The sequence below is a fragment of the Cervus elaphus genome, chromosome 27, assembly GCF_910594005.1.
Source record: "Cervus elaphus chromosome 27, mCerEla1.1, whole genome shotgun sequence".
Taxonomy (NCBI): Eukaryota; Metazoa; Chordata; class Mammalia; order Artiodactyla; family Cervidae; genus Cervus; species Cervus elaphus.
The window spans coordinates 6,600,983-6,616,867 of record NC_057841.1 but is presented as its reverse complement, the minus strand read 5'-3'; the positions used below and the strand labels follow the sequence as shown (position 1 = coordinate 6,616,867).

The following is a 15,885-nucleotide window of genomic DNA, read 5'->3' as shown; positions in this document are numbered from 1 at the left end:
TGCCCATGGACACACGTGTCAACACGGTGTCAAAAACGGACAATCTGTGCTCAAAGTCCATCAGGCATTCTCAGCTCTTTTTCGGGGCTTTTTGAAAAATTTTTTGCTATATTAATATATACAAAATTTTCCTTTTAAAGAAAACAAATTATGACTCAAATTAGAATAACAATGAATGGAATTAGAGGCAAAATAAATTCTTAAGCAGATAAGCAAAAGCTTAAATACATCATGATTAAACCATATGTCTGGTATCATCATCTCTTAAGTACCACAAATCTTTACACACGTCCAGGCCCTATGGATTCCAGAGAGCCAGTGAGTCCTTTCTCTTCCGCAACAGTCACACATTCCCAAGTCTTTTAAAATGGAAAAGGTCTTATTTTATGAATATTAAAATTCCGTTAACAAAGGAGCTTAGTAATTTTATTTTAAGAAACATTCTCCCATCTTTTTTTTTTTTACAGATTGTGTTCATTTAACACTTGGGATACATATCCATTCATTTGTAAATTATCATTTAGTGAACATGTTTCTGAACTTTTTCTCATTGCCCAGCATTGTGTTAATTTATTAAAGACAAAGAAATCTGAGCAGTTTCTGTCAGTGTCAAAGTGTTTTTATATTTAGGGAAGAAGAGGTCTGATATGATCCAGAACACTGCAATAGTCTCCCTGCAAACTTACCTGAGAATTAGGAATATTTCTTTTCTCTTCCAGTGTTCATGGCCCAAATTAAACATACGACAATGCCATGCAACTGATCCAGCACCCATCGTGTTTCAAACAATGGCAGCCTGAGGATGAACAACACTTGGTGAATGCTTTTAAAGCTATCATAGGTTATTGCATAGTTGAATCTTTCAGGAGATATTTAAACCAAATTGCTATTATCAGAAATAATTTGAAATGTTTGTGAGGCTGGGGGACATAAAAATGGAATTGGTCAAATGTTTCTGTTACTGAGAGAAAGTTCCAGCATTGTAGTGGGTTTAAATTTAAAGAAAAAAATGTTTTTAAGAGAGAAATGTAGATGCTTTATGAATATGAATATGGATTTATGTCCTAATTTCCCTGTATAGGTCAAGAAAAATGCTTGTTTATGATAAGTAATTGTAGCTTGACCATATGCATGTCCAAAGTGCTTATTCCTAAATATATGAAAAAGTAAAACATGATGGCTTTGCTTGTACCCCTTGTGGTTGTCTGCCTTTATGTCTGTCTGTGTATTTTATGAGGTTGCAGTCACATGCATCCACACACACACACGCTAGACCAGGGACGGGAGCACTTGCTTTTCCCGCACCCCCAAGCCACTTCTCACTGCCCTGCACCCCGCGGACCTGGTGACGTTTCTGAGGTGAGCAGAGTGGATGTGCTGTGTGCTCAGGGTGTCTCTGCACCAAGGCACTTAGCATGCACCTTGCTGCTCTGCGATCGGGCTGGCACCAACTTGCTATTTACTGATTGACGCTAATTCAAACAGTTTATAATATGTCAGAATTTTTCCAGGGGTTATAGAGGACAGGCTTTGGGGAGCTTTGTGCAGACGCTGATAATTAGTACCTTAGCCCTCGGCTTGTTTGCTATTTTTGTTTCTGCAAAAGGGAAAAAAAGCAAAACAAAACACCTGGATATGTTAACAAAAATGAAACTAAAACCTGGGTATTTACACAAAAAGCACGCACAGTTTAAACACACACACACACACACTCCCACACTAACACAATGTAGCAACATGCATACACACACTCCTTTGTTCAAACCAGCCAATGTCTGACTTCTACATGGGAATTGAAACAATACATGCAACTCGACATGTAAAAGTAAAAACACTAATTTTGCATTGTACTAATTTCCCAGTGAAATGGCTCTCACATATACTTAATAATAAATAACCAAGTTTTCTCTTTGCACCTTTCCCATTATTAGAACTCACTCCTTCCAGTTCAGAGTGACAGTTTCTGACCTTAGTTTCAGTTATGAAGCATCAGCGTAGGATTATTCATTGACTCAACAGCATCTATTGATTTATTAAATAATATCCACATCCAAGAGGTCTCCTAACAAGCTTTGCCGATGTGATCATTCAGGAAACAACATGATCCTTGCTACCTTTCCTAACCAGGAAAGGAATAGGGTGATGTTGCCTTGCAAAAATATTTTGTAAACAACTAACAAGACCGCTTTTGACAATAAAGATAACACTCTGCTATTTTTTAATCTAGAAGTAAACTTTCTATTAAGGAGGCAAACCAACTTTAATATTGTGGCAGACACATTTTTAAGGTACGATTCCAGTCTGTATTTGCAAAATAATATTTTCTTTCCTGGGGAAACATTTTTCATTTTAATAAAGAAATGCAGTAAACTCATCGTTTGTCACTTTACCCCCAAAGTCCAGTTCCTACATACACATATTATTATACATGCCACATACATTTCAAAGCTTAGATTGTTTTGCAAGTTTTACAAGTAAAACTTTTAAATAGTTTTACAAATATGGCACCAAAACTTTGATGTTGGCTTAATGAGGAATTCAACAATGAACAGACTTTCACAAAAGTGGTGCTTGTTTCATGAGTTTTCAAAATCCTCTGAAAATATACTTTCTTGGGTAATCTTTTAAATGCAAATTTCAGAAGAGAAAGAACACAGAACTGAGATTTCCTATTAAGTCAGAACAATCTGGAACTCTCTTCTGAAAAAAAAATTGGGACAGAGTCAATAATATGTCTTAATATGTTACCACCTGTTATTCATTTGTCAAAGGAAATTTAAGAGGCTTTTGAACTTTTATATAAATTATTGAATTTCACAATTCATAAATAAACATGCATGGCAACATACTTGTTATTTCCTGGTAGTGCAGATGTTCATACCTAGAAACTTTTAGATGAGAATCCTTCTGCTTGCTGAAGTCCAAACATTTTCCTTTCTTTTTAAAAATTTTTATTTGTTCATTTATTTTTTTTTTTAACCTCATTGAGAGGCATGTGGAATTTTATTCCCTGACCAGGGAACGATCCCTCACCCCCACACTGGAAGCACAGAGTCTCAACCGCTGGACTGGCAGGGAAGTCCCAAGACTTTTCTTCTCCACATACTACTGTCTGGTGAGCTGTCAGCTGTAGATGAGAAGCCCTGGCTTCTGGTGTTTAAACCACTTCAGGATCCTCTTGGCCCCTCACATGCAAACATGAAGGCTTGACAAAGACTTCTTACGTTTCTTAAAGCAACATGATACATGTGGGCATGAGGCACAGAGAAGTGGTGGGATTTGGCCAAATCACCCAGCACAGCAGTAGAAGTTTGGTAGGAACTGAATTCCAGGGGAACTTGTAAAATCCTTCAAGGCCATCAGGCACCTGTCCAGTGCGTAACCAAGGAGGGAAGAAACCAGTGAGGGGGAGGGGAGGGATACAGGGAGAAGGAGGAAGGATGGGGGGCGGAACGTGAGGAGGACTGGAGTCTGAGTCGCCCATCACCCCCCTGACAGGGCTTACAACTCCATGTCAGAGCAGATAACAAGAATCGCGGTGTAAAACTGCCCGACTTTTATTCCTGCCTTTCCGAGCGATCGGCTCCTTCACTAATAACCGGGATTTATTACTGGACCCATCTGCTGCCTCCATAAGGTCAAAAGGTAAACCACAAGCACAGCCGATGTCACCATCAAAGGGGCTGGTGGCAAATGGAGCCTGACAAGTGTACTTTTAAAGGAATATTGTGGGGAGAGCACTCTCAGCATGAAAGTCAGGCTGGTAGGGAAAATAAAACCTAAAATACTAAAAAGATGTCAGGTTTTAACCCATTAATCTGGTGATGGAGTCCAGCTGTCAGTCCTGTGTGTGAGTGGCAGTCAGAAAGAAGAGTGGACCCCAGGAAACGCAATCAGGTCCATCTCTGTGCTCTCTGCCCCAGAGCTCCTGTCGCCCTGGGGCCACTCCTTGCACATGCTAAGTCTCGGTTGTGTCTGCTCCTTTACGACCCCGTGGACTGTAGTCCGCCAGGCTGCTCTGTCCATGGGACTCTCCAGGCAAGAATCCTCGAGTGGGTTGCTGTGCCCTTCTCCAGGGGATCTTCCCGACCCAGGGATCGAACTCTGATCTCTTACATCTCCCGCTTGGCAGGCGGTCTTTTACCGCTAGTGCCATCTGGGAAGCCCCTCCCAGCACCGGCGCCCACAAAGCACGGCTTGGGGAGAGCGTGATGAGTGGTGGCCACTCTCCAGCTCCTCAACGCTATCTCACACGCGGAAAAACATGTTTTCCTTTTTGCTATCTAACAGTAAGACCTCACTTCCCAGGAGGAAGTTTTGTTGGACGTTGACCAGATAGTCTGGTTTTTGTAAACGCTGTGAGGCTGAAGTATTTTTGAAAGTGGATTGTTTCCCACATATTCAAAAATGTCAAAAGGATTCAGTTGAGGCTGATCTTTCTGGGTGATTCTGTGTGTGTGTTCTTTACCAAGTTTCCAACCAGGAAACTCATTTTCATTTCTAGCTAAGAATGAAAAGCAAAAAGGGCAGAGAGCACCATGTAAGATCCAGCACCCTCTTCCAGTGGAGGTGGAGAATTTACCTCACAGTCTGAGAACAAATTAGAAATCAAGAAGTAATGACTCACTTTGGGACAGTTAATGGTCTAAAGAGTTTTTTTTTTCCTTCTACACAGCATCCCCAGAAATGAGCTGGAGGTTGCTAACAGTTCATGTAAATTCTCACCTTTCCTCCACTCTCTGGGTCATTCATTGCTGGCATCATTTTCTTTTGTCTTTCCATTCTCTGTACCAATAAGTCATCAGATAGACATTTGCAGCCCAGATGTGAGGACTGAATGTCAAGTATCTGACAAAAGAGATCCCGGACCCTGCCCCATCAAGCTCACCTGGCCCCACCTGCTCTTCAGGTGCTCTTCTGCCTAGAGGCATCCTCTTTCTGAGCAACATTATTAGGACTGACCCAGGAGGAGGGCTCTCACAGATACTAAGCCCATAGATAGGCTCCTTGACTTCCTGCCTCCAGGACTATGAGGAGTAAACGTCTGCTGTTTATAAGCCACCGATCTTGGGTACCTTGTCACAGCAACCTGCACAGACTGACCAAGGGAAAAAGTGACTCCTCATGGTTGGTGTTAGTCCATACAGAAAATGATTGAATCTACTATTGGTGGAAGAGAACAGATGGCACATTTAAGCAGTGATACAACGAAGTATTTGAAGGAAATTAAGCCTTTTCTAGATGCAGTTTTCTGAGATACAATGTTTCTTACTTTTTTGAAAGGTCCCAGTTCAGGAAGTATGTTCTCATTCCTCCAGCATGAAATTTACCTGAAAAGGTGGTAGGGAAACTTGTTAGTATAAGGAGTTGCCAGCTAACCTCTAATGGCAACTTTTAATCCCTGCTGGACCACTGGGCTAACTTTCTGTCAGCATTTCTCAAGCCTCAGCCAGTCTGCTATTAAACTTTCAAATTTAGAAAAGGGATGTGATTTTTGCTACTTGGAAACTAAGAGTTAATAAACTTATACACACACGGGGGTTTAAGATGTGTGAACATATCTTAGGTGTGAAATGACCCACAACACTCAGATCATCACATTTCTGAGACCGTGCTCGCCACCGTGGGAGGGGCACACATGAGACTTACAGCGTACGACTGTGATTCGGAGGCTCCTGGGTTCAAACCTGCCAGTGTCTTTGCTCTTTACACCACTTGGGAGAATTTGGAACATTTTCCCCAGTCTGATGAGTGTTTTCTGTGCTCTTTTCGGATTCTAACAGAAGAACCTTTCCAGTCTGTTTTGCTCTCCTTCCAACGTGGCAAATATCAATTTAGCTAATGAGGCACAGGTGTAATTGTAGGCATTCCTTCAAGAATTCTTCAGCTATGAATCTGCCTCAAATTATGCAGCACGGTTCCGTAATTGTAGTTCGTTGGGAAAATTCACAGCTCCAATGGCCCTCATGCTCACACTTCCACCTGTGCATGTGGCGTGCGGACCTCGTGTTAGTACATTATGATGCAGGAAATAAAAACAAGCCCAGTCATTGGCTGCAGGGCTCTCTGTGAGTGTATTCCTACATCGCTCTGTCCTATTACGTTGCATTCAGTCCCGTTTGTACGTTTGCAAAGAGCAGTCTTTTCAGAAAAGATGGCACAACTGGTCCCTTTCTTCCCTCGCCATCCATCACTTTGGTGAGAGGCTGCCATCCCGCCTCCAGCCTTTGCACACATCACGGTTCTGGGGCTGAAGGTTGATAATTTGGTGTTGAATGAATTCCAGACTATCATTTTCAAGCAATTTCCTCATGAACCAAACACCTGAACTGCACCCTACCCCCATAGCTTATGGGGAAGAACACCAGATGAATCAGACGATCCAATTACCCACTGAGATCTGAACAGAACCAGAAAGTGGTGGGACTGAACCTGTGTTGTGAGTCTAGCAAACCTCGAGTTACCACTGCTTAGCAATTTAACTTCCAAGAACCTGTGGGCCAGGGTGAATAGAAGAGATGATTAGGGGCGAGTAAGCCAAAAATACACCTATGGGGAAATATAACAGTTGAGATCAAGTGTTTTAATTCTTCTAAAGCAACACACTGTCTCACAGTCCTCCTTGTCTGTGGTCAGTCTTATAAACAAAAGAAGAAGGCGTGTTCTCTCAACCAGCAATGAAAATGCTGCATTACTCAATTGTTGTCTTATACTTCAATTTCCAAAAATTGAACTTGTGAAAGTTAAATTTGCGTTAAGATACACTTGGAAGAAAAAGTCAAATGTGAATCAATTGTAAATTACTGAGAGCTGGTCATCTCAAAATATTACTAAGTAATGTTGCGGTAAAGTTAGCACCAAGAACACACAATCTTTCGCTGTAGGCTCAGGGCTTTCTTTTCAAACTAGCCCCTTTCTGTGAGTTCACTGCTTTGACCCCACTGCAGGGCAACTCCCTTGGTTCCTCCCCCGCGGAAAAGGGTCACAAGAGGAGGAACGCCAACTAGCTTGAGAATCCGCGTGTCATGGCCACAGGTCAGGTCGGATCACAGAGAGATGACGGGAGTTAATCACACAGAGTCGGCCAAGTGCCCGTCAGTTCAAGCTGCCACTCTTCTCCAATTCCGATTTATTCAAGAAGTAAAATCACTTGCGCAGTCACTTCCTTAGCAGAGGCATACGGTGGGTGACTTCATGACAGCTCCAGGTCGTTGTATGAAGGTTGTGTCGTATTTAGTATTTGTTCAAAACTGCTGATGCAACCACCCATTACCTCCACTGTGGCAAACGCAGGTGCATGAAATTTTAACTTTAACTGAAGTGTCAGTGCAGTGATAACAATATGTTAACAATATGTCCGTAATGTAATTACACATGAAAGATAAGAAGTGCTTTTGAGGAAGTAAGTCTATATAAGTATTTCTGTAGAATCTGAAGTCAGTGGCTCAAGATTACTACCCATCTTGTCTTCTTTTCAGTGATCATTATTCCTTCTTGCAGGTCTCACATTTCCAGCTGAGATTACTTTATTTCTTTTGTACTCAAAGTGCAGTTCTGTAGTGACAAGTTTTTTTTTTTTTTTCAGCTTTTCTTTATCTGAAACCAACTTTTCCTTCACCTTCACATCTGAAAGGCAGCCCTCACAAGGTTGCTGGTGTTGGTAGCCCTGTCTGAAAGCAATAGGAAAACTGCGTGTATTCAGTGTTCAGGGGCTGGATGGCACAAATAGAGGGGAGAAACCTCAAAATGAGCCTTGCAAATGCTGAGATCCACTGCGAGCTGGAGATGGGACGTCACAGCTGAGCTAAGAAGGAAGAGACCAGGATTGGTGGTAGGTGAATGGACTGGCATCTTCAGGGAAGACCACAGAGGAGAGGATGCTGCATTTGTTCAAGTGTTAACCAGAGGCTGGACTGAGTGGCCACCCTGAAGTGGAGAGGGTAGAGATTCTGGAGATGAGCAGGTGTAACTAACTGATATTAGTTCTAAGTGGTAACAGATCTGACTAACTGATGAGCAATCTAACAGAAGTCTCACTATGTCTTTCTGGAGCTCATCAAAAAATTCCAGAGATGTTGGCATTACCTACATGAAACTGTTTTCTAAAATAAATGGACTGGATTTTTAAAACAATTTGTGATAACCACTAATATTTAATCATGAACACCCTAAGTAGCATAACCCTTGTCATCAATATCCATACGGTCACTCCTGTAAATAGTGACCTAGTGGAAATCAGAGTGAAACTACCAGCTATAACTTAAAAACCCAAAACCATACAAAATGGTGACTAGCTTTTTCTGATTTTTATTGAGCTGCTTTATTCTTTTACTATAAAAAATATGAAAATATATGAAATATATGAAAAATATGAAATATATGAATAATATGAAATATATGGAAAATATGAAATATATGAAGAATATGAAAAATATGAACGTATATGAAATATATGAAAATATATGAAGAATATGAAAATATATGAAAAATATGAACTATATGAAAGTATATGAAGTATATGAAAGTATATGAAATATATGAAAGTATATGAAATTTATGAAAGTATATGAAATATATGAAAATATATGAAAGTATATGAAATATATGAAAATATATGAAATATATGAAGAATATGAAAATATATGAAATATATGAAAATATATGAAAGTATATGAAATATATGAAAATATATGAAAGTATATGAAATATATGAGAATATGAAATATATGAAAAATATGACAATATATGAAAAATATGAAGATATGAAAAATATGAATATATGAAATATATGAAATATATGACAATATATGAAAAATATGAAGAATATGAAAATATATGGAAAATATGAAATATATGAAGAATATGAAATATATGGAAAATATGAAATGTATGGAAAATATGAAATATATGAAAATATATGAAATATATGAAGAATATGAAAAATATGAAATATATGAAAATATATGAAATATATGAAACATGAAATATATGAAAATATATGAAAATATATGAATAATATGAAAATATAGGAAAAATATGAAATATATGAAAATATATGAAATATATGAAGAATATGAAAAATGTGAAAATATGAAAAATATGAAATATATGAAAATATATGAAATATATGAAACATATGAAATATATGAAAATATATGAAGAATATGAAAATATAGGAAAAATATGAAATATATGAAGAATATGGAAAATATATGAAAATATATGAAGTATATGAAAAATATGAAGAATATGGAAAATATATGAAATATATGAAAAATATGAAAATATATGGAAAATATGAAATATATGAAAAATATGAAGAATATGGAAAATATGTGAAAAATATGAAATATATAAGAATATGAAAATATATGGAAAATATGAAATATATGAAGAATATGAAATATATGGAAAATATGAAATGTATGGAAAATATGAAATATATGAAAATATATGAAATATATGAAAATATATGAAATATATGAAACATATGAAATTATGAAAATATATGAAGAATATGAAAATATAGGAAAAATATGAAATATATGAAGAATATGAAATATATGAAAATATGAAGAATATGGAAAATATATGAAAATATATGGAAAATATGAAATATATGAAAAATATAAAGAATATGAAGAATATGAAAATATATGGAAAATATGAAATATATGAAAAATATGAAGAATATGGAAAATATATGAAAATATATGAAGTATATGAAAAATATGAAGAATATGGAAAATATATGAAATATATGAAAAATATGAAAATATATGGAAAATATGAAATATATGAAAAATATGAAGAATATGGAAAATATGTGAAAAATATGAAATATATAAGAATATGAAAATATATGGAAAATATGAAATATATGAAGAATATGAAAATATGTGGAAAATATGAAAAATATGGAAATTATGAAATATATGAAATATATGAACATGAAAAATATGAAATATATGAAAATATATGAACGTATATGAAATATATGAAGAATATGAAAAATATGAAATATATGAAAGTATATGAAATATATGAAAATATATGAAAGTATATGAAATATATGAAAATATATGAAGAATATGAAAAATATGAAGAATATGAAAAGTATGAAAATATATGAAATATATGAAAGTATATGAAGAATATGAAAAATATGAAATATATGAAATATATGAAAGTATATGAAGAATATGAAAAATATGAAAGTATATGAAATATATGAAGAATATGAAATTATATGAAATTATATGAAATCTATGAAGAATGTGAAAATATATGGAAAATATAAAATATATGAAAATATGAAAAATATGAAATATATGAAGAATATGAAAAATATGAAGAATATGAAAATATATGAAATATATGAAATATATGAAAATATATATAGTATATGAAATATATGAAAAAAAGAGCTGCTTTATTCTTGAATATTATAATGCACATGAATATGGAATATAATGTTAATAAGATTAAATATGAACTCAATTATTGGAAATGTAAACACTTTATATAGTGTCATAAATTTAAATTTTCTAATTATTTTATTCTCCCTGAGATTTTTGAGGAGATGAGGTCAAAAATTACATGTTCACTGTCTTGAAGCCCCTCAGCACTTGGCAGGACCTTATAGCTAGGAAATTCTCAACAAACACATTGTTAAAGGACCTGAACAAGATTCCATTTCAATATAAATCTGAATTATCATGAAATCCACATTTCATGCTTCAATTAAGACCATTTTACTGTAATTACCAGATAGAGGCTCAAAGTCAGCACAGCAAAAATACTGGCCCTGACATAATTATTTTAAATAAATACCAGGTTTTAAAGGAAAAGACACATTCTGAGAAATTCACTGTTGAGCCCTAAAACCTTGTTGTACCTGGTTTCTTAGCCATGCCCCTCCCCGCCGTCGGGGGCTGGCCGGGCCAGCTCCGTCCAGCACGAGACTTCGGGCCCGGGCGCCCGTGTCCAGCTGCCTGTGGTCACGTCTGTCACCAGCACTTCCGCCCTCCCCTGAGCTGTTACACCTCCACCAGAAAGGAGAGCAGAAAAGGAAAGTTTTATCAGAAAATTCTGCTGCCAGCACGACCAACTTCGTCTGTCTGTTCAGTGAGATTTGTGGGCAACCAAAATGGCTCCATGGTCTTGGGATTAAAAACAAGAATAAAATGTGTGCCATGACTTGTCGGCTGGCGCATGGGGGAGGGAGGTGTGTGGCCCCACCCATGTGAGGGCAGGTGTGTCTGTCTTCTCTGCCGGCCCCTGGCTGAGCGTGTTATCTCAGGTCCTTGGTACCTGTCCATCAGGGGACAGTGATCTTCTGAATGGAAGACCTCGTGGGGATGGCCCTGCGTTACTGTCTTCCTGGGACAGGGATGAAGTGAGGGGACACAGCCCGTGATCCATGCTCTGGGTGGCCAGCTCGTGAGCACCACACCGGGCTCTGTCCAGTTCACTCCTTGCTGTCTCTCCCCTGGGACCTGGGCCAAAGTGCCTGCCCCAGATGTGGGGGTGACGACTACCGGAGCATCGTCAGTGCCCAGGGAGGGCGCTCAGGAACGATGGCCCGGGTGTGGGTACTGCAGTGGTCACACCATCCCGTCTCCCGTCAGCCCGTCACAGAAGGCTTCTCCCGTCACAGAAGGTCGTCCAGAGGACACATCCTGTCTAGTCACCCACATTTGTGCCCCATGAGGACAGGAGCCCCCTGGCCCTGGGTTTGCTCCCCATTCGGGTCCCCACTGTCCCAGATCTTCCTCCGACATGATGCCTCTCCTAGGGGTTGGGGCGCAGGGGTCGCCTCATTCCCACCGTGATGAAGACTGTGACTCGTGGGTGCCCTGGGGACAGGGCAGCCTGGTCAGCCATGTCACTGCCTCTCAGACGGTATAACTGGAAGTGAAAAGCGACCCTATGTAATAACTCAAAAAGTTTCAATCAAGGACCTGCACTTTAGTTTTTTAAACCATTTGTATGAGGAATATGATAGCCCTGCTTCTCTTTGCACTTTATCTCCATCCCTCACTTGGGCCAGGTCAGCCCCACTCCTGCCCATACCGCCCCCAGGTTTGCCTGGTAATAGTAACACCTCTAGAAAAGACTATAACTACTGACTCTACTATTTATTTTCCTTTAATTTGTCAATAAAGAGGTAATTGCTTTTAGGGCTATAATTGGCTTAAAGCAAAACCTCACTTGCTAGAACCAAAACTCAAAGATTAAACCACAAAATAAAACAATTCAAGGTGATACCTTAAAATAAAGTTAGCAATGCCATTTCTTTTTTAAACATATCAAGAAATTTGCTTTGGAAATTATCCAGTGAAGAGTCCCAGAAAATTCTCAAACATATAAGATAACCAGGGTCTCTTTTGTTCTTACAAACATCTCGAAGCTCAAGGCTGTCAGGCCAGCACAGTGACTATTGTAACTATCACCAACCTGAATGCCCTCCAGCCAACAGGGCACATCCAGGGGTGAAGAGGTAGCTTCCACTTCCGATGGCTCCAAGTGGTTCCAAGTACACTCTGTTTTGCTGACTTTGAACTTCCAGCTATGTTCTACTGGACTCTAAGGAACACCATCATGGGAGATAAGAGACAAGACTGTAGATGATTTTTTTCAATATTTAAATTATTCACATTTTTTTTAATCCCCAATAAAATTTATTTATGGATTTATGATCTTCCTTGCCACAACATAAATTATTCATGCTCAATCAAATTAAAAAATGTTCAAATGACCAGATTCAAGGAATTGCTTAAATATTGGGTTTTTTTCTTTGGATTATTTTATTTATTTATATTTGGGGCCCTATGTTTTTGTGATACCCTATTCTTTCACCATTTTTCCTTATCCACGGAACCCAAAGTATGTATCATCTGTTTCTTGCAGCTTTTTTATTTGTTTTTTACACATATGGGTTTATTGTGCTCACAGGGATAAGCTCTTTCTAAAAACTGAAAACATTTTACTAATTACTGAAAGGGAGAAATAAATACAGTACCAAGAAAATGTCATTTAAAATATTACATCTATTTTCTATTTTTAAACCTTTATCACTTCCAATTCAACCCCCCTAATCACAACTTGAGTATTAATTGTTGAGCCAGATTTACCAGAAACTGTCTTTTATATGAAATCATCCAAAAGATAATTCCAGAGAAGGCTTGTAAAACAGATGATCACGTTGCTTCCTGTCCTAACAGATGCACTGTGATGACACGTATATTGTTCATATTAAACACTCTCTTTCTGGCCCATGGAATTCTCCCTTATCCCCTAAATGCCTGCTTATGGTATATTTTTCTGGACTAATGAAGTACAAGACACTTCTGCAAGCATAAGGCAATAGTTGCACTTATAAAGATAATACTTCAACAGACATGACTCAATATTTGAGGAGAACACTGGAATTTCAAACCCTGAAGAAACATCTTTATGGTTGCTTGCTTCTTTGGAATTATTCATGTGTGGTTTAGAAGGGAAATTATACATAAATTGACGTTGAGAAAGAAAGTGTTAATAATACCATTGTCAATGGTGGTAGAATCCAGAATCATGGGTGTACATACGTTGGGAGAAAATCAACGTGGGGAGCCAGAGAAATAAACACACATGGCACAGAGGGGACTGGGGTTTAACATCATTGAGTCCACATTTCTTAGAAGATGACAATAAAAGTTTTTGGAGCGGGGCGGCCGCGAGGGCCGGGCCGCTCGGCGGCCCCGCCTCTCGGCTCCGAGGTAGGCTGAGACGGGAGGGTCCTCGGCTAAAGCCAGAAGAGGGATCCAAGAGGTGGGACTCGTGCCGCGGCCGCGGAGACGTGAAGGCCTCCTCGCCGCGTCCCCCCTCCCCCCGCCAGCCCCCCGGGTCCGCGCTCCACCTCGCTGTCCGCTCCCCCGGCCCCCATGGAGAAGACGGAGCTGATCCAGAAGGCCAAGCTGGCCGAGCAGGCCGAGCGCTACGACGACATGGCCACCTGCATGAAGGCCGTGACGGAGCAGGGCGCCGAGCTGTCCAACGAGGAGTGCAACCTGCTCTCGGTGGCCTACAAGAACGTGGTCAGGGGCCGCCGGTCCGCCTGGAGGGTTATCTCCAGCATCGAGCAGAAGACCGACACCTCGGACAAGAAGTTGCAGCTGATCAAGGACTACCGGGAGAAAGTGGAGTCCGAGCTGAGGTCCATCTGCACCACGGTCCTGGAATTGTTGGATAAGTATTTAATAGCCAATGCAACTAATCCAGAGAGTAAGGTCTTCTATCTGAAAATGAAGGGAGATTACTTCCGGTACCTTGCTGAAGTTGCTTGTGGTGATGATCGGAAGCAAACGATAGATAATTCCCAAGGAGCTTACCAAGAGGCTTTCGATATAAGCAAGAAAGAGATGCAACCCACACACCCCATCCGGCTGGGGCTGGCTCTTAACTTTTCTGTGTTCTACTATGAGATCCTCAATAACCCGGAACTGGCCTGCACACTGGCTAAAACGGCTTTTGATGAGGCTATTGCAGAACTTGACACACTGAATGAAGACTCGTACAAAGACAGCACCCTCATCATGCAGCTGCTGAGAGACAACCTCACATTATGGACATCAGACAGTGCAGGAGAAGAATGTGATGCAGCAGAAGGGGCAGAAAACTAAGTGCATACAGGGTGTCATCTTTCTTCCCCTTGAAACCCTTTTACTCATCTCCATTCCTTATTCCATTTGGATTTCCTATAGCAAAGAAACCCATTCATGTGTATGGAATCAGCTGTTTATAGTCTTTTCACACTGCAGCTTTGGGAAAACTCCATTCCTTGATTTGTGTTTGTCTTAGCCTTCCTGGTGTGCAGTTACTGCTGTAGAAAAGTATTAATAGCTTCATTTCATACAAACATAAGTAACTTCCAAACACTTATGTAGAAGACTAAAAATGTATCTGGTATTTAAGTAATCTGAACCAGTTCTGCAAGTGACTGTGTTTTGTATTACTGTGAAGATAAGAAAATGTAGCTAATTACAATTTAAAGGGTGTTCTACATAACTTCTTAATTTCTACATTCCCTCCCCTTACTCTTCTTCAGAGATTTCCTTTCAGTAAGCAACTTTTCCATCCTCTTAATGTATTCCTTTTTAGTAGGAATCCAGAAGTATTAGATTGAATGGAAAAGCATTTGACATTTTGGGGCTGGGGGGATCACAGATTAAAATGCCTCCTGTATCATATATATGTGATGGAGGACTTGTGTATCTGTGACAACAGGGAGTTTCCTTATTCACTCTTCATTTGCTGCTGTTTGAGTTGACAACTTCCCTTCCCAATAAAAACTCACTTACAAAAAAAAAAAAAAAAGTTTTTGGAGCTTCAAACCTAGAAAATTGCCTTTGTAGCCGCATATGCAAAATTTTGCATATAATTTCAAAACATGCTATGCTGTGCTCAGTCATATCCAACCCTTTGTGACTCCATGGACTGTAGCTCACCAGGGTTCTCTGTCCATGGAATTCTCCAGCCAAAAATACTGGAGTGGGCTGCCATTTCCTTCTCCAGGGGATCTTCCCAATGGATTGAACTCGGGTCTCCTGTACTGACAGGCAGATTCTTTATCACTGAGCCACCTGGGAAGCCCTTTACAGACTGTCTGAAACTCATCCATTGATGCGAAAACCCCCTGGTTGGCACTCCAGATATAAAGCTGTCTTGATGTTAGGATTTAACAATTCTTTGTTCCATTTCACCTCCAGGGCACCACTCACCCTCAGCTGAGGGCTGAGCAGAGCATGTGGGAAGAGAATTTCCAAGACTGAGAAAGGCCCCACAGGAGCAGGGGACAATGATTATAGCAAGCCAAGGCTGGAGGAATTCACTGTCCCACCA

The 15,885-nt window shown here is 39.3% G+C and overlaps 1 protein-coding gene across 1 annotated transcript; it reads left to right on the top strand.

The window, feature by feature from the left end:
* Window positions 1–13,759: 13,759 nt before the first annotated feature.
* On the top strand, window positions 13,760–15,360 carry LOC122684945 (14-3-3 protein theta-like). The gene is made up of 2 exons (XM_043889502.1): window positions 13,760–13,849; window positions 13,883–15,360. The coding sequence occupies exon 2, from the start codon at window positions 13,929–13,931 to the stop codon at window positions 14,664–14,666; it is 738 nt and encodes a 245-aa protein (XP_043745437.1). The 5' UTR covers window positions 13,760–13,849; window positions 13,883–13,928; the 3' UTR covers window positions 14,667–15,360.
* Window positions 15,361–15,885: the final 525 nt, after the last annotated feature.

Excerpts from the sequence above, each read along its gene's own strand:
- LOC122684945 (XM_043889502.1), top strand. The coding sequence starts at position 13,929 with ATGGAGAAGACGGAGCTGATCCAGAAGGCCAAGCTGGCCGAGCAGGCC.